The sequence below is a fragment of the Eurosta solidaginis genome, chromosome 4 (assembly GCF_040869045.1).
Source record: "Eurosta solidaginis isolate ZX-2024a chromosome 4, ASM4086904v1, whole genome shotgun sequence".
Classification (NCBI taxonomy): domain Eukaryota; kingdom Metazoa; phylum Arthropoda; class Insecta; order Diptera; family Tephritidae; genus Eurosta; species Eurosta solidaginis.
The window spans coordinates 37417966-37437681 of record NC_090322.1 but is presented as its reverse complement, the minus strand read 5'-3'; the positions used below and the strand labels follow the sequence as shown (position 1 = coordinate 37437681).

Below are 19716 nucleotides of genomic sequence, written 5' to 3'. Positions count from 1 at the left end.
GATGTTTTTGATGTTATAAGTCTTTCCTTTTTATTATGGTTTCTTAAATGTTAGCATATGGCTTAGGCTACTTGATAACCTTTTGTCATTTTCCAAATTCTTCCAGTAAAATCTCTCATATTCTTTTCTTAAATTATTTCTTTGCCTGCTTCTTTGGATATTTTTTCGAGTTTTGCTCTAGAACAGCTCCACAAATATATTTACTTGCGTTTGAGTAAGATTAGAAATTACTGTGGCTTGAAACTTCAACCAAAGTCTAAATGATGTCGTGAAAAGAAAACCTCAAGATGAAGAACTGCTTCTTTTGGAGAGTCTTAGAACCAAATTGAAACAGATTTAAGATATGTTAGACTTGAGTATTATGTTTCTAGTCCGTTTGTTTATCCCGCCTATTTAGACCAAACATACTGACTTAAGTGCCGGCTCATGGAATGACACACATTTCTTCATATAATATTCAGTTAAAAACCTATTGGGTGGTTAGTCTGTTTGATTCTTTTGTGGGTACATAAAAACATTTAAGATAATCTCGACCTAAATAACTATCAATGAACTTTGAACATTACATCGATTTCCACAGATGCGTTACAAGATTCTGTAGGGTTTCTTAACATCATTGAAACGTCAAATCAAAACGGTTAAAGAATTTAAGGAAAAAACGCGTCGGTAGGCACTTTCTGAGCTACACTGTAGTTCAACGCACTGTTGATAAAAAATTTTTAGTTATAACCAACGAAGCCACAATAAATGGCTTAATCAATATTAATATAGGATGTAGGAGGATTATTCGAACACCTACAATTAATATGTTTTTCACTCAACAAAAATACGTGTTTGCTTGTCTTTAAGCCCCAAAAAACTTAATCATTTTGATCAACACATAAAAATTTAATAAATTTTTACCAGACTTTGCTTCGTGAAAAGCTGCTTTAACTGTTTTCTCAATTCTCACCTGCATTATTTCGATTGTTTGGCAATCAAAACTTCTCAAAAACAGCAACTTATCTCTTTTCCTTCTAAACACTTCCTTCTCATACTCCAATTTGTGTTTTTTTTCTAATGTCCAAGCGCTTTATAAATGCTTCCATCGTGTGCCTAACTAAAGCAAACTCTTTTACGGAACAAGTGCCTGCATTCTCACGAGGATTGAATTTCAACAAGTGCTAACCAAGGCTACACACAACAGCATATCAGCAAAGGTAAATTAAAGCAGACCAAGCCAAAGTAAAGCAAATCGAATGTCAAAGAAGTGACGAGACGAAAGTAGACGAGACATGCTATGAGCTGACTCAAGTCGAGATATTTAGTGCAAGATAGACAAAAGGCAAGGATGTTGAAAAAATTAAGAAAAACAATATTTGGAAAAAAGGAACAAAAAACAAATTTGCTATACAAGCAGGACACTTTTGTTTTGTGTCGGATTGAAGTCTTAGATAGTTTGTATTTGATTATTAAATATTTATTTAATATGTAGGTGGAGGAGAAGGGGTGAGATATTGCAGTTATAGTTTTTGACCATTTAGTAGGAATTGGAGATAATCTAAAACCCCAAGTAGCAGACCAAGTTTACTCTACTGTATTTTCGTGATCCGGCCATAATGTATACAAAACATAAAGTGTGTTTTCATAATCCGTCTATAATGTTTACTAAACTCAGGGCCAATGAACATAATGCTTGTTTTCGTAATCTGCCCATAATGATATCTAAACTCTGGGCCAAGGAACATACAGTGTGTTTTCGTATTCTGTACGTAATTTTATGTAACCTCAGGGCCAGGGAATATACATTGTGTTTTCCTTATCTATCGCTAATGTTGTCTAAACTCAAGGCCGAGAAACATACAGAGTGTCTTCGTAATCTGTCCGCAATCATAACAGATAACTCAGGGCCAAGGAACATATAATGTATTTACTTAATCTGTCCATAATATAATCTTAACTCAGCGCCAAAGAACATACAGTGTGTTTTCGTAAGCTGTCCATAATGTTATCTAAATTCAGGGTCAAGAAACATACAATTTGTTTTCGTAAGCTGTCCGTAATGTTATCGTAACTCAGAGCCAAGGAACAAACAGTGTGTTTTCGTATTTTGTACGTAATTTTATCTAAACTCAGGGCCAGGGAACATACAGTGTGTTTTCGTAATCTGTCCGTAATGTAATCTTAACTCAGAGCCAAGGAACATATAATGTGTTTTCGTAATCTGTTCGCAATGTTATCTTAACTCAGGGAACATACAGTGTGTTTACGTAAGCTGTCCATAATGCTATCTGTCTTCGTAATATGTCCATAATGTTATCTAAACTTAGGGCCAAGAAACATAAAATTTGTTTTCGTAAACTGTCCGTAATGTTATCGTAACTCAGAGTCAAGAAACATATAATTTGTTTTCGTAAGCTGTTCATGATGTTTTTTATAAAATAACAAACTCCATTAGTTCATTTATAAGTTAGTTCACGTCTACCTTTTGCTGGATTTAACCCTTCATAGCTTTTTATACCTTCCATGAACATGAAATGGTATATTAACTTTGGCCCGATGTTTGTAACGTTGAGAAATATAGAAGATAGACTCACCATTAAGTATACCGAATTGATCAGGGCGACGAACTGAGTTGATATAGCCATGTCCGTCTGTCCGTCCGTCCGTCTGTCTATTTGAACGCAAACTAGTCCCTCAAATTTTGAGATAAAATAAATAAATAAATATAAGGTGCGATAACCTCCAAAGAGATCTAAGGCCGAGCTTCTCTTCCAATTTGCGTCGTGCTCCTCTTGATTTTCCCTGCAAATCGACCGGACCGGACCTACATGTTTTATGCCGACTCCGAACGGCATCTGCAAGGCAGATGAGTTTTCACTGAGAGCTTTTCATGGCAGAAATACACCCGTAGCGCTTGCCAAACACTGTCGAGGGGCGACCCCGCTTAGAAAAAATTTGTTCTAATTGAAAAACCTTATTTCTAAAATTTTGATGTTGCTTTGCCCGGGGTGTGAACCCAGGGCATACGGTGTGATAGGCGAAGCACGCTACTATCACACCACGGTGGCCCCCACAAGGATGTATTTTTGTATTATATTAGACATTTGTCGGATCCGGTAGGATCCGACCACTATAACATATACCTCCCATACATTGGTGATTCCTGCCGCAATTTCATTTCATTTCATTTCATTTATTTTTTTAGTCTATGATTTCATTAATCTTACAGACTAGATGTACATTCATTCAACTTAAATGCTAATAAATTAATTTTATACATAATACGAGTAAAGCTTAGCGCTAAAGGACGCTCTCGGGAGTGCGAAGTCAAGCTCAAGGCTAAAAAAGATCCTGTTATATTCACTGAGGGCCCTAGAGATTGGATCAAAATTGTGATAGTTAGCTCCGATAACTTTCACGTGGAACGGATATTGGGCACGAAGGGTTCTGCTCGGGACGTTGAAGCCAATTTGCGCTAGTAGTTCCGGGCAGGCAACCCAACCACATATAAGATCATACACAAACAGCAGAGATTGAATATAACGTCTGGCCGCAAGCGACTTCATGTTTATGAGGGCACAGCGGGCGCGGTAAGAAGGTATTGGTTCTAAAAAATTAAGCTGTTGGAGTGCGAATCGAGTGAAACTTTTCTGTACTCTTTCCAGTCTTTGAGAATGAGAGGAATAAATTGGGTTCCAAATTATGGAAGCATATTCCAGCTTTGAGAGAACTAAAGAATTATATAAAATTTTTCTGGTGTATGGATCTTTGAAAGCTCGCCCATATCGCCGCAGGAAAGCCAAATTGGAATAGGCTTTAGGAAGAATGGAGCTAATATGATTCGCGAAGGTAAAACCAGAGTCAAACATTACTCCAAGATCAACGAATTCCCTGACGCTAGAGAGATTATCATCAGCAATTGAATACGCGGTATTAATCGTATTGAGGTTTCTCGAAAGCGTCATAAAGAAACATTTCTTTATATTAAGGCGTAGATTATTTATAATGCTCCAATTAGTTAATCTATTTAGATCATCTTGTAAAAGACACACATCTGACATGCTCGAAATTGTTCTAAAAACTTTTAGATCATCTGCGTAGAGCAGGTATTTTGAACTCCTAAAACAGGTTCCTATATCATTTATAAAAAAAAGAAATAAAATTGGCCCGAGAATACTACCCTGAGGTACCCCAGATGTGGCAATGAATGAATAAGACTTGGTATTCTTAATTTCGACGAACGAGGTTAGTTACTATGTTTTTGTTGCCAGATTTAAAGATAGGAGAAATCGAGGCTATTTTCCACCTATCAACAAACTCACCTCTTGCTAGGGAAAAATTGAAAATGTAACTTAATGGGACGCAAAACGACGTGCTACATTTCTTTAGAATAAACAACGAAAGACCGTCAGTATCGCTTTTTATCGACGTTTCCAGAGCTAGGATGGCTTTCATAACGTCTTCCTCTGAGACTAACATGGATCCGAAGTCAACCATTTGTTCGACATCGGCGGAAAAATTATTAGCAGGGTTGCTAGTTACGAAGTTTGATTTAAAGAAATCTGCGAAAAGATTAACAGTATCCAATAAGCTCTCAGAAGCTATACCGCCGTAGGACATACAATTTGGGATATTAGAGCAACCTTTTTTAGATCGTATATATCTCCAGAACGCCTTAGGGTTTTCCTTCATCTCTACTTCATACCGAGAAATATATTGCTTGTATAAAAATTTGTCAAGTACATTAAAGCTTTTACTATAATAAATATATTTTTCTTTATGGGAGACATCCTTCGAAGCTTTATAGAGTTTAAGATGTTTATTTCTAAGATTCTTAAGCTTTTTTAGATTTTTCGTATACCCCGGAAGTTTATGCATTCTCGCGGGAAGTAAGGGTAGATTATCAGAGAAAATTTCGAGTATATTAAGAAGAAAGGCATCGTAACATTCCGCTACGCTTTTAGAGGCGAAAATTGAATTCCAATTTAAATCCAAAATTTTTCCATTTAAAGCATTAAAATCGGCGGCACGAAAATCAAACTTTGCAGTGGAGATTATACTCGGGCCTGATACAAAATTAAAAAATTCCAGAGTTAAGGCGAGTGGGACATGGTGCATATCACACCTGCATATAGGGAAAGTGGCCTCCGAAACACTAAAAATCAAGTTTTCATCTACAAAGATAAGATCTAAAATATTATTAAGCTCATTGTAAAATGAATTAATTTGGGTTAAGTTAATGCTGAAAAGACTATCTATAAAATTTATTTCGTGCGAGCTATTCACCCTTGTTTAGAAAGTATAAACGTGAAACTCGGTGATATATATTCTAATATATAATAGAAGATATCCTGAAAAAATCGTTTCGATTGGAGCTATATATAATATATATCCCATACAACCGATCGTTCAGATAGAAACATTTTTAACCATTTCTCCCTTAATTTCCAATATAAAAACGTTGAGCTTGGTGATATTTATTCTAATATATCATAGAATATTTCCTGTAAAAATCATTTTGATCGGAGCTATATATAATATATATCCCATACAACCGATCGTTCAGATAAGGGGGTTTTTGCCATTTTTTATTTTATATTTATCTTTAAAATCGTTTAGGTATGTACATCTGTTCACAATATATTTCTTATCTTATACATCCGATTATTTGGAGATTACGAACGGGATTAGATTATTGTTCAGCCTTATTCATGAAAGGTATGAAGTCTTCGGCACAGCCGAAGACAGTCCCGTCCTTACTTTTTTTAACTTCAGCTTTGCACGCTTTATTATACCATTTAAAATTTTAAAACCTGCGCCACACCAACAATTGCCATATTACCGCACTCATTAGGACTTATGAATTATTAAATAGAATTATAATCGATTTTCAAGTGTTTGTTCAACGCTCCACTACAGCCCTTCTTTTTTGCATGACAATCAGCTTAGATTTTCAGATTTTTACTTTTTTAATAATTTGCGTGCTTAAGCCATTAAACATGTAACAACGTTGAGAGTGGTAATAAACTAAAGCGCGGCGAGGCGAAACAAGTCCTGTCTGGTTGTTTACAAATGTACTAACATTATTACATACAATTTGTTTTTGTAACTGTCTGGCATTTAACTTGTAGCGTTTTTAATGTTTTTTTTTTTTTTTTTTTATTATCTTTGTAGTTGTTTTTGTTGATGTTTTTGTTGATGTTTTTGTTATTTTACAATGTTTCATGTTTCTACTACACACAAACACCACATTTCGCGCATTCGTTAAATATCCTTTAAATATTGTAAATAAATGTAAGCGAAAAGTATTTATGATGACAAATGTTGCCAAAGGCTACTCTCGCCGTCTCTGCTACAAATAAACGTCGTATAAACAAAAACAAACGCAAAAATACCCCACAACAGTCACCCGCACACGTCCTTAGAAAGCATCAAATCCGTTAGCATTATTTGTTGACAAAATTCAAGAGGCAGGCAGGGAAATGCAAAGACAAAGCATTATCAAAATCATCAGCAAACAAACGCGCAGAGCGTAGTTAGGTGGCATTATGACCAAACACATAATATCATTCCATATCCTGTCTAACTGTCGTAGCCATCATCAACGTATCGTCAGTCATGAACATCAATAGTTTACTGTGACTATATATTGCTGTCACAGCAACTGCAATGCAACAGCAGCAACATCAGTTTCACAGCCAAATGTCGTTGTTATTTTTGTCTACATACTTTCGTTTGCACAATCTCTTTAGCCGTTAACGGCTTCATTCGTTTTCGCTGTGATTGTTGTCATATTTGCAAATGGATTTTGAATACCACAATTCTGCAGAACGACAACTGCCCACTATTTTGTAATATACCGCAACGTATTTTCGCTTAAGGGTACTCTCAGCCTTAAACACGTACAGGATGTTGCTACTCACACATCTTTTTCGGTAGGAAAACATACTGGAAACTTAACATATTCGAATCTTTGGTAATCATGCGAGTTCTCGTCTTAATCGCAGCTTTCAAAATATTCCGCTGCTCGTGTCCAAACTATTAAAATCTTTAGCTTATACAAGTACTCATGCTTTTCAGCAATCCTTTCCACCTCAACTGTGAACAAGTTTCTCATACATAGTATGTGGATATACGCACCCAACGGCATACCTGATTGCACTACATATTTTCGTCTACTGCAAACTATTCCAGTACTTCATTTCATCACCACTCTCCACAACTTTTGCATGCTATCTCCTTGATATGCAACAGTCTATATTCCTTTTGGACTCCTTCAGCTATTTCTTGCATACCCACCTTTACAAATCACCCACAAACCAAACTTTCGTTCCTCATCTCGTTTTGCGTTTTCAAAGACAACGTGGCTTTCTTCTGTTTGTCCATCGCGTTTCTGTGGAAAATAGCCTGCAGAACATTCTCATAGCGAAGCTGCGACAGGATAGTAAAGAAATGTGCTATTAAAATCCTTTCCCACACGCTACAACTTGTGCCAACGCTTTGACTTGAGTACTTTGTTGTACACGTCGTTTTTGCTTTTGTTGTTGGCTTTTTTAGTATAGTTCGTTGTCTGTCTGCTTGTCTATCGCTATTGCTGTCTCGTTGCCATTGCTCAAAGTCGATAATGTTTAATCAGCAGATTACAAATTCGACCACGAAATAAATGATGCGGGTTGCTTGAGTTGGGTTAGTGGGAAAGAATTTTGGAAAAAATGAAAATCTACTAAAGAAGCATTAAAAAAAATCGTTGGTTGTAGAAATTTTTTAAATGCTTAAATTAAACTAAGGTTAGATTATGTTGAATTGGCCGGTCAATTAAAACCTCATATAGACTGAATGCGTCCACAGTGTTACCGTTTGCTTGACGATCTAATGGAAAACCCCCAATTAGGTATTAGCACGTATGTTATAAAATAACTTCTTCCTCGTCGAAACTACTAGAAATTTTGTTGGACCTAGCTTAATTGCGGTCTCCATATCGGCCGCCCCTAATAGATGGAGACTTGAATATGTAAAAGCTTTAGCAAAATCTTTCGCTTGCAAAAATGTTCGCTCTCTTTGCAAAATTATCCATGTTTCTTCAAGAAAAACTTTATAGCCTGTGTGCCCATCTCCACTAAAATTGTGCCAAATCCCCTTTGTGGCCACTGCTCAATTCTATACTTTTTTAAAAGCTTTAAGACTATTTTAACAGTACTAAAAGAGCTTTCGAACTTATTCAAATATTCAACTTCATCTTCAGGCATGTACAAAAGCTAACGCAAGTGTTGTATCGATGAAAGCAATCCCTGCTTTTTCGTTTCGTAACAAAAATGTGTTAGGCTCAATCTTGGTTTAACAGTTTCGAGAGAGCTCATGTCAGCAGATAGCATTTGAGTCTATCATATAAGCAAATAACATAAGCTTTTTTCTCAATTTTGGAACAAGTTTCTTGTCAATAAGTTTCTCTTCAATAAGCTTGTGGAAAAAATGCAAAGCTCTCAGTTTTCGCTCTCCCTTCCCAAAAAACTTTTAGCTCTTTTTCAGACACGCACTAAAGCTTTCGCAAGAGTAACATTTTGTTAGCAAATTTCAACTTTCTTCGGAAGAAAAAATTATTATTAATTTTTGTTTGATTATTTAAAATTTTACTTCTTTGTTTTTATCTCAATAAATTCAGGCATACGCAAATCAATCGAAAGTGTTGCATCGAGATTGTATAAAGCTCAAGCTTGAATAAACAGTTTGAAGCGGGCTAAAGCGAACATATAGATTTTTTACTAATTGAACTTTTTTTCAATCCTGTAAAAAAAACTTCTCTGATAGCTTCATTTTGAAACCAGTTTCTCATAATTCTCTAAAAAGAATTTGGTGCTATTTCAATAAGTTTGTAAAAAACATTCATAAACATTCAAAGCTTTCTCTTTACGGAAAATGCACAAAAAAAATTTGCTTATACAAAGCTTTCAAAACACATTCAAAACTTTCAATTTCCGCACTCTTCTCACACACAGAACAGAACAATATGCTCTCTATTTTGATAAGCTGAACTTTCACAAAATAACCAAAGCTTTCAATTTCCGCTCTCTTCTCGCACAAATCTTAAAGCAATTTTACAAGCATGTACTAAAGCTTTCTCAAAAGTCAGATTGTGTTAGCAAATTTCACCTTTTTTGGAAGAAAAAATTGTTTTTCGCTTTCGTTTGCTTATTTATAGCTTTAATTTATATCTTCACAATAACGCATGTACAAAAGTTTTCGCAAATTTTGCATAAATGAAAGCGATTCCTGCTTGTTTGTTATAGAAATATGTTAAGCTTGAACTAGATAAACAGATTAAAGCAAGTTTTAGTCAGCAATTAGCTTTTTCAACTCTTATAAGCAAATAACTTGGGCTTTTTCTCAATTATTTAAAAAAGCTTTCCGAATAATTTCGTTTTGAAATAAGTTTCTTATCTGTATCCAAAAGATATCCCATCCTATTTCCATAAGTTTGTAAAAAGCTTTCACAAAACATTCAAAGCTTTAAATATTCGCTCCCTTTTCGGACAACGCACCAAAAAATTTTGGTATTATTGCAATAAGCTTATAAACAACTTTCACTAAATATTCAAAGCTAGTTTCTCCTTTGATAAGCTTTTAAAAGCTTTCACCAAGCATTCACTACCTCCAATTTCCGCTGCCTTTTCGCACAAAGCTTTAAGCTCTTTTTAGAGCATGCAGTAAAGTTTGCGCAAAAGTCAGATTGTGTTAACAAATTTCACCATTCTGTGGAAGAAACACATTTTCTTCATTTTTACTTATTTATTTATATATTTACTATTTTGTTTTTATATCATCAAATGCCTTCCCTTTTCCTTACCAAATAAAACTTTGACTTCAATTATCTCGCAAAGCCTTACACTGCAATTAACCCTCATAAAATATTCTATCATTTTGACCGTTTGGGGTCGAAAAAAAATTTAAAAAAAAATGTTTCCAAAACTATTTCGACAAATTGCGCCAAAATTACAAATATATTCGCACAAACAAAAATTTTGCAAAAACACACCAACAGACAGTCTAACACAATAAAAAAGGATAAGCAAGAGTTAATACGCTGCATTGTTGTATCCAATAGTACGGTTAGGTAAAAACTACTAATGTCCTTTTGCTACCACACTGCTTATAGCCTCCTACCTCCCCGTCATTACATATTTATAGTACTAAAAACAAACAATTCGTAATAACTTTTGTTGTTTGGCCACTTCCGTTAGTCACTAAAATAGTAAAGCAAAAAGCCATTAACAACAACAAAATAGTAGAAATAAAATTTTTTGATATTGAAATCGGCATAAATCTGAAAGAGTTGGCTTAGTGCATGAATTGTTGAACTCGAGCAATAAACTAACACCACCAAACCAAAAAACGATAGCAAATACGTAGCCGAAATTAGACATATAAATTTCGTAGCATATGTGTTGCCTAGTTTTAGGATTTGAATTTAGCTAAATCTTCCCAATCTCTCAGCAATTATTTTATTGCTATTTGCGCTCAATTTGCCTAGCCGCAAAACAATACTTTATACTTAAACTGTTAGGCGACTCACCCCTTTGCAGACATACTAAATATTTCTACCAAATAAACTGCTTTTACACAGCATATTTGCCCATTTAACGTCAATTTATTTCAATACTTTCAAGTTATAACCCCTTATAGCGACCAGAATTCTTGCACAGCTTTACCTCAAAAAATGTTACACCCAATATAGGCGACCCTAATTAATTTTACTTTTAAAGTCATTACGGGTTAAATTTGGCCAAATTAATACGTTACAACTTTTGCTCTCGAAAAAAAGGAAAGTAATCAGCCAAGCAATGGGGCAGGAGAGCTTACTACCAAATATTTCTATATCACGTCCGTAAGAAAGCCAGCGCACAAAAATTTCTCCTTCCACACTTTGTGCGACTACAAAAATTTATAGTTTATCGTTTGTATCGATAAGCTTTTAACTATAAAATAGCGTATAGCCATTAATGTGCCTGGCTAAATTGCCAAAAAACCAAAAGCTACGGAAAACTATTTGTGCCTCCACTCGCATTGTGGTATGGGCAGCACTGCTGCTGCTGCAACCCTTAAACGCTCTTAACAATGCTGCTTAAATGCTTGGCAAATTAGCCCAAAAGTTCATACTTGTCTGTAAAGTGTTTTTATTGGCATACTCACTTGTAAATAATACTTACTTTGAGCTAAGCAAGATTTATTTGTTGTTTTAGCCTTAATACTTTTTTGTATGTTTCTTGTTCTTTTTTTGGGTATTTTTGGCTAACTTTTGGTGTAAGTTAAACTTAGCTGACGTTTGTTTACCGGAAGCAATAAGCTTTCGATTGTATCAGCACCCAAATAAAATAGTTAAAATGCATAAAAACATTTTGAAAACAAATGCAAAACTAATTGTTGGGGTGAAGTTGAGACGCTGTTGGCAGCATTTACTACCAATTTTGTAGCAAAAATTAATAAGTTTGCTGGCTTTTCTTTGCCGTTTCTAATGGAAATTTTATGTTTTGACAAATATTAGTAAGCGCAAAGAGTGTTGACAATTTCAGTGTATTTGTGGTTTTGTTTAGAGAATATGTTTTGAAGATATGCAATGGTTCTTCAAAACAGTTTTAATCAAGAACCAAATTCGTATGGTGCAATGGTTTTTTAACAATTTTAACGAAGCATGAAAAAATTTAAAAATTAAAGTAAATTCCCAAAAATTACTACTGCAAAATTGTGAAATCGATTTCTTCGAAAGATTTAGGACATCTTCCTGTAATTCGAACGATAGGTCAGATGAACTACTAGTCATTTCCTAGCGATTTCTTCAAGCCATAGTTATCCTCTACCAATTTCCTTGGCCTTTAAGTTCCTCACGTTATGCCTACCAAGAAGGGGAATAATGCAAATATACGAATGATTTGTTCGTGAGGCGACACGAAAGTTCATTTCGTTATAGTTATCGAGGCTTTTAGCCTCAGTGAATGCTGGTAAGGATGTTTTGAAACGCTGCTGACCTTTGCTACCTAATACTGTAAACAGAACATTTATTCCTTTGTCGACCTTTTCTATGTCACCTCTAATCCAACTGCGTCATAGAAATATTGATTTCTGAGGAGAAGAAATGGAGACTTTTTTGTAATATTTTTTATAACACAGACTCAAGCTTTTTGGAATTTTGTGATAGGAGCTTCGCTTGGAAATAATACAGTTTTTCAAATAAAAATTAGTAAGAACCTCCATTCCTATATATTTTTAAGAAAAGCTTGGTATCAAAAACAGATACTATAATCCGTTTTAAATACGAGTGCCTTTGCAGGCGAAAGTACAAAAAAACATAACCAAGCAGGGGAATAAGTAACTACTTACGTTTCCATCAATAAGTATTCTTCTTCTTCTTGGAGCAGTGGCCATCTGCTTTTGCTGTTGCCAAACACTGACACGCTCCATTCGTGATCAAAAAAATTACAAAGGAAAACAAGGCGTGACAAAGATCTTCGGTGATCTCAATCGGCTTTAGAAAATTATGGGAGTCACATTTCATTTTAGTGCTTTACATAACATAGTTCTTAAGTTAGAGTTGCTTCTTAAGTTTACTTTTTTAAAGGCCTTTTTCACTTACAAACATTTTTTATTTACTCAATTTTCTCGCAGCGCTCTAATTTGGATGACAAAGACGAGAATCCTCTAAAGGATCAATTAACCAGCAACACCGACACCACCACAAACACATTAACAGCCAGCGTTGGCAATAGCGACATACCAGTCGACTTGGAAAACTTGAACGCCGTAGCTGCTGCTGCGCTAGCCGCCAACTGCTGCACATCCACAGGTACAACAGATAGCAACACAACCAACACCACCACCACAATCCCACCAAGCAGCAAACTGATTTCACCCACCAGCGTCACATTTAACAGCGTTGCCGCCGCTGCTGGCTTCAATAGCCCGAATAGCGTGCTAAATAATAACAACAACAACACAAAATTATTAAACAGCGTCGCTGCAGCTATAACATTACACCAGAACGGTGGCAATTTGCTAGCGACCACCACCACGAATACACCCTCGCCATCACCGCCGCTGTCAACGGACGGCTGCAGTATTGCCGCTGCTGCTGCTGCTGCGTGTGGCAATAGCAGCGTTTCACCGTTGAGCGCCGCACTAAACGGTGTCAACGGGTGCATCAATCCAAAGCTCTTCTTCAATCACGCACAACAAATGATGATGGAAGCTGCGGCTGCTGCCGCCGCTGCTGCAGCAGCAGCTGCAGTACAACAGCAACAATCGCCATTAAATTCGCCACTGCATGCCACACCACAGCACACAGCGGATGATGACGAAATGGATGAAGAGGGAGGTGCTGCGACAACTGTAGATGCTAGCAAATTGATAACCAGCCTAACAGCCGAAATGAAGTTAGGAAAGCGTAATGCTGAAGGACAAGAGGAGAAAGAAGAGGAGAGCGATGGTGATGACGTAGCTGCTGATGAAAATGCGAATGCGAGCAAACGCAGCGCTAATGAGGCAAATCAGGAAGACTCTCATGAGCAGCGTGTAAATGCTCAGGAGAATGCAAATGATCCGAATGTGTGTGGTCAAAGAACTGATAATGATGATGACGTTGATAATACTAGCTTAAATATTAGCAGTAGCGATAGTAATAAAAATAAAACTAGTGGTAATATAAACAAAAATAATTGTGCAAGAAAATCAAATAGAGCAACAAACGCCAAAACAGAAGGTAATGTTGAGAGTGTAACCAAAATTGCTGATCATTGCATTGATAATTACGATGAAGTTGATAATGATGACGACACCAATGGAAATGCGATCTCAGTGAAGGCAACGGAAGTCAAGCGCATGGAAATTGATGGCGGTGAAAGTGGTGAGAGTGGGAAAATCAATGCTACAATTGGTAATTTTACTGCAAGTGCAACAATAAAACCAAATGTGGTAGGAAACAATCATGCTGAACTATTAGCTGCCAAAGATAAAGAGGTAAGTGAACTTGTTGAAATAAAAAGAAAACAAATTATGTATGTACAACCAAATGGTGTACTTACTTATATAATGTGATGTAATTTGCGAACAGTTTGTCGTAATAGTAACTGTTAGGTTTCAAAAATAATGTAAATAAGTAGCTTTAGAACGATGTAGCTTAAAAGATTATCTAGAAACCGTTAGCGAAATATTGATATGTGTGCAAAAAGTATGCTCTGAAGTTTGTGAAGCAAATTGAACAGAAGTTACTAGGAGAGAAAAAAGCTATATTGCCCTTTCTTATGGGACGTTTTAACACTAAATATTGCCTAGATAGTCTTTACTGTGAATACGGAAAATTATCTTACTAAGATCTATGTATATATACAACACGGATCATATAGACAAAGACTTGTGTATTGGTTTCACGATAGCTCAATAATTGAATATCACAAAGAGTAACTCTAGCTACCAAAATCTTTGACCAAATGTTTAGGAAGTTTCTTCTTTCTCAACTTGGGTCAGTCGGTATCTATGTATAGTTCTCAACATGAATATAATTCAAGATCTTATCCTTGAATCGAAGCTCGTCACAGAAAGCTAATTGTAAATATTACATTGAAGCTGGGCAGCTAATTTTTTTTGCTTAGTAAGTAATCCTATGCTACTTGGAAACATTCCATAAAAATATCTCAGTACGTGTAATCTTTTGTAGTTTTTTTTACCCTTAACGCCTTTAAAAACAGCTGATTATAATTTGACTGCTGAATGAAATCAGTGTATTGCTGGATACTGAATACGTTTAGAACAAAGAAGTCAACAATTGATACATATTTCAAAAACTTATGTATTATTGAACTCATTTTATAAGTTAGGTTATGAGGGCGTGTGTGGGAATTTTCCACATTTCCACACGAACAGATTTTGGTCTATTGTGAGAGCACTCACTCCCTCTATAGCATTGACCTCTAAAGCATAGACACTGCCTGAATCAAGAAGTAAGTACAATTGATTTACCAGCAGATGCTTTGAGTACATTCCTGTTCCAGTTTCCTTTTCCATTTTTCAGCCGCTTATCTAGATTTTAATGCCCCTACCACTGTCTAGGCTTTCTTCCCATTCTTCCCTTGATGGGTATCTTATGTTCTACACCTGGGAGTAAAAACCTGGCGATTTTTCGCTATATAATATAAAAGCTTGATACGATTTATTTTCGGGAAAGTTAAGGCCGAGCGCGCTACTTCTAATTTTTTTCCTCAAATTTAGTTAGGCCAAGCCCAAAAGACGTATATATATTAAATCATCGGAAAAGTTAACGTTATTTCAAAAGCGTCAAGCATTTAGTTATGGATAGTTTGAGATCGCCCAACAAGCTTGAGAGTTGCAAAATCAACGACGCTCTTAGCAAACCTGAAAATGTATGACCTCAATTTTCTTCTTTTAAATTTAACCAATAACATTTTGACATTCAAATCAATTGAGATTAAATAGCCTTTTCGAAAGCCTTAAAGTTTTTTTTATATTCTAAATATCTCATAAAAACTCTAATGCAATCAAAGTTAAACAATTTACAAGTTATTATACAGTCATCTTAACCCTTTGAGTGCCATATTTCAACGAAAACAAGTCAAATGAAAAATATTGCACAAAAACAAGTGAAAAAACCCTTGCCCTCCCACACCACCCTAAAGGCATTGACAAGCAAACAAATAATAAACCAAATTGCCAAACTTTTAAACAATTGAAGGCGTAAAAATTGTTTTGTCAATATCATAATGATATGACCTTTTTGAAAACGTGCCTAGCTATTTTTCCTATGTTACCGCTTTGTTTTTTGCTTCTTCAAAATCACCTCAACTATAACGGTAAACACTTTTCAATTGGTAAACAAGCAGCAATAATAGAGGAATGTAGTAGCAAAAAAACGGCGCGGACAAAGATGAAAGCGCTCGGGTACAAGAAACCACATAAGGCATGGTTACTATTTCCTTGTTAGAAAACCACGCAAGTAAATCCCTTTTGACTTTTTTCTGCATTTTTTTGTGTTGTTGTGCGGAAAAATTAAGCGCTCGTACATGTCAAAAGTAAACAAAAATTTATAAAGAAATAAAATGAAAAACCAAATAGGGCAACAAAAAAATTGGAAAACACCAAAAAGGTCGTGCGCGCACAAACAAACCACCATTTTTTTTTTTTTTTTCAAACAGACACTTTCAATATACGCTTGCACATAGGAGCTCAATAAAAGTTGCGGCTCAACAATGTAAAAAAAAAATCGTTTTCCAATTGTGCGTAGCAGTTTGTTCATATTTATCCCTCACACTTTGCGGCAGCGCTTCTTCAGCTATGCGGTTTTACTTAACGCTTAACATTTCAATGAACGTCAAAAGGCAGGCGTTCCTAAGACGCGCGTCTCTGCATGTACGTGTTTGTGTGTGTGTGTATGCAAATAATGCGCTGAAAGATGTTTTCATTTGCACAGTTTTCCCCATTTTTATGTTTTTCTTTGTTTTCAGTTGACTTTCCTTTACGCCCGCACAGCTGGCAGTTGGGGGTTTAAGTGCGCTTTTAAGGTGTGACTAAAGGACTTCAGGACAGTTTTTTTTGTGCTCCAGTGTTTGCATTGATTGCATATCAATTACAATTTGTTTGCATAAGTCAAGATGATTTTACATAATATTATTGGCTCTCATTTGGGTTGTGCAAGCACATTGACTAAAGGCAAGTTTTTATTGTTTTTACCACTTCATGCAACTTTTGTGGGTATTGTTTGGTTTGAGAGGCTTACGAGTTTCACTTTTTTGAAAATGTTTGTAGTTCAATTGAAATCAGTGACGTGTCATTGAAGAGAGCACGCTGCCCCATCAATTTTAGCACTATACAGTTTTTATTTGAAGTACCATTTTTGTCAGACATCAATACTCAAGGGAGTAACTTCGTAAACTTAACTTTTGAAAAACGCTGATGACGGTGGTACTAATGAACACACCTTTAGTGGTTATTTTCTTTAAAGCAGTGGATATCACTGCAACTCATTTTTGTTCAGAAAATGCGCATTTGAACTCTGCGTAGAGTTGGCATAATTTGAATCATCCGAGATCTAACTTTGCAGATTACAAAGTAAATTTTTCTTATGGTGCTTGGGGCAGTCTTTTCCAGCGACCTTAAGAAGCAATAGATTATAAATAATTAAGTTCCTTAGAGAGAACAACCTATAACTTTTTTTGAGTTTAAATGAAAACCAAAAATATTACTGGCCACAAGCTGACTATCTGTGGATGGCAAGCTGAAACGGTCCTGGGAACGAAGAGAAATATGAGGAAACAAGCATTGAAACTGTGTTATGATAGTTCAGCTGTACTAAAAATTTGACTGATGGAACTTTATTATAGTCTTTGGTATGATGGAAGCCTTGAATGTGAGGATATACTGCGACTTTCTGGAAATAGGTTCTTTATGAGCAACATATCTTCGGCTGAGTAGTAGATCGCCTTTTGTCGGCGGATCTATATATTTTGTTTTCCCGAAAACATCTCACCTCAGCATAGATTTACAAGTAATCTATGTATAAATGCCAAAAAGAAGTAAATTTATGTTGAGATAGAGCGTTATCAGAACGGTAGACAAAAGCGAGCGATTTTCCACTAAGCCGACGATGTGCTTTACGTGTCAGGGTCTTTCAAACAAAGCTGCAGCAAGTTTCACTTCGTTGTTTCGTATGTACCATTGTTAAAAATGGGGTTAGCGGTTCCCAATTCAACCAAGATATTATTTAATTGTTTCTACAAGATACAGTTTTAGTGTTTCACCGCTCTCCATATTTCATCGTAAGTCCTCGATTCTCCACTCATTCCAAAACTCCAACACCGATATTCATAAATTCAATTTAACACTATCAAGTTTATAATACAACCCAGCTCGCTTCCCATCAATTTTGAGTCTACTTCTGACATTTCATATATATATAGATGTATGCATACATATGTTCCCTAACCCACATGATCCACACATCAGCGCCGTCGTACTATTGTTGGCATTTGTAACCTTCTGATTTGTTGGAAATGTCAAGTATGCCATTGATCTTGAGAGAGTACTAAAGAGGCAGACCAACCCACAGAATGTGAAGGAAGAGCTACCCTACAAAAAATAGTGCGACTAATCCCTAAAGGGAGCGATCTCCTATTGTTCTCTTTTGTCTACATTGTGGCATAATTGATCACCTCTAGGCGCTTTTGGGTACAGTTGGGATTAGGATAGGATAGGTTAGGTGGTAGCTGCCCTGATAAGGATAGCTCACTTGGACAACACGAAGGTCCGTTGTGATACCACATACACCAAAAATAACGGTGACTTAGATCTAGCTACTTAGAGAATCGTTGGGTAGCAACGACAAAGCTCCGAATGATACCGATCTCAACTTTGGATATATCCTCGGGAGATCCAAGTGAGTCGGCGACCGAAGGACTTTCGCCTAGTTCTGGCAAAAGCTGGACAATCAAGCATAAAGTGATTTGGTGATTCCACCTCATCATCCTCCATACAGCTGCAGCAGGATGGAGTTTCCAGTATATTGAGACGTACCGCATGGATACCCATGGGACAGTGCCCTGTCAAAACCCCAATGGCCATTGATAGGTGAGCCTTAGTGAACCCAATTATTTCAGCAGACTTCCTGCCATCCACTTTTGGCCTGAAAGATCTTGCTACCCTGCAAGACGTGGTATCCGCCCAACGTTGCTGAGCTGATTCGAGGCCCAGCTATGGAGGAGCAATCCACAGGTGGCCAGCAGGATTCCGAAATCCCTACAGCCATCTTCATCCGGTTCAGTTGTACCGATGCAGGCTAAGAGACCGCTTGACAGTTACCCGGGATATCACTATGGCCCGGGACCCAGATAATCTTAATTGTAAAATAATTCGATGCAATCGCAAGCGAGGTGAGGCACTCCCAGACCACCCTCGATCGCACTGTAGTTGAGCTCAAGGCCTTGATAGCCGCTTGGCTATCAGAGTAGATGTTAAATTCCCTAACCGTGGTAGCACTGGATAGCATTCCATCCACCGCATCCTTAATCGCAGCAATTTCCGCTTGGAATACACTGCAGTGATCAGCCAACTTAAACTTGCGGCCTAAATTTTGCTCTTGACAAAAGACCCCCCCCCCCCCCCCCCCCCCCCACCAACCTTTCCATCCAGCTTTGACCCATCCGTGAACAAGTTAACCGGTCCCATGCCCCAGATAATTCCTCTTCCCCAATCCTCTCTCTCTGGAATAACTGGGGTGAAGGTTGTATAGGGAGCAGTTATCGGCATACAATAGTCCGTTCTGTCCGGGATGAAGTCGAAACTGGTAAGAAGGCTAGAGTGTCCGCGGTCAGAAATTCTATATCCCATATCACGAAGCCTGACCAACGACCTTGCCGCGGCCGCCTTTCCCGCAATATCTACTGGGTATATGTTCAGCATGACGTTCAGTGCCAAGGTAGGTGTTGTTCTGAGAGCGCCACTGATACCGATCAGCGCCGTCCGTTGCACTGACACTAACATTTTGGAGGTGCTCGCCGTGTCCAGTGCTTTCCACCAGACCAGCACCCCATATAGCAGAATCGGTTTAACCACCATCTCATAAAACCAGTGTACTATTCTTGGCGAGAGTCCCCATCTCTTTCCGATAGCTCCTCTGCAGCAGTACAAGGCAATGGCGGCCTTCCTGGCCCGATCTTCCACATTGGGTCTCCAGGACAGTTCCCC

The 19716-nt window shown here is 36.9% G+C and overlaps 1 protein-coding gene across 8 annotated transcripts in view; it reads left to right on the top strand.

The window, feature by feature from the left end:
* Positions 1-19716, top strand: part of ct (homeobox protein, cut) — a 381789-nt gene that overhangs the window by 185990 nt on the left and 176083 nt on the right. For all 8 annotated transcript variants that reach the window (XM_067781269.1, XM_067781267.1, XM_067781272.1 and 5 more), the window contains exon 3: positions 12637-13983. In XM_067781269.1, the coding sequence (XP_067637370.1) occupies positions 12637-13983 (1347 nt within the window). The remainder of the gene's footprint in view (positions 1-12636; positions 13984-19716) is intronic.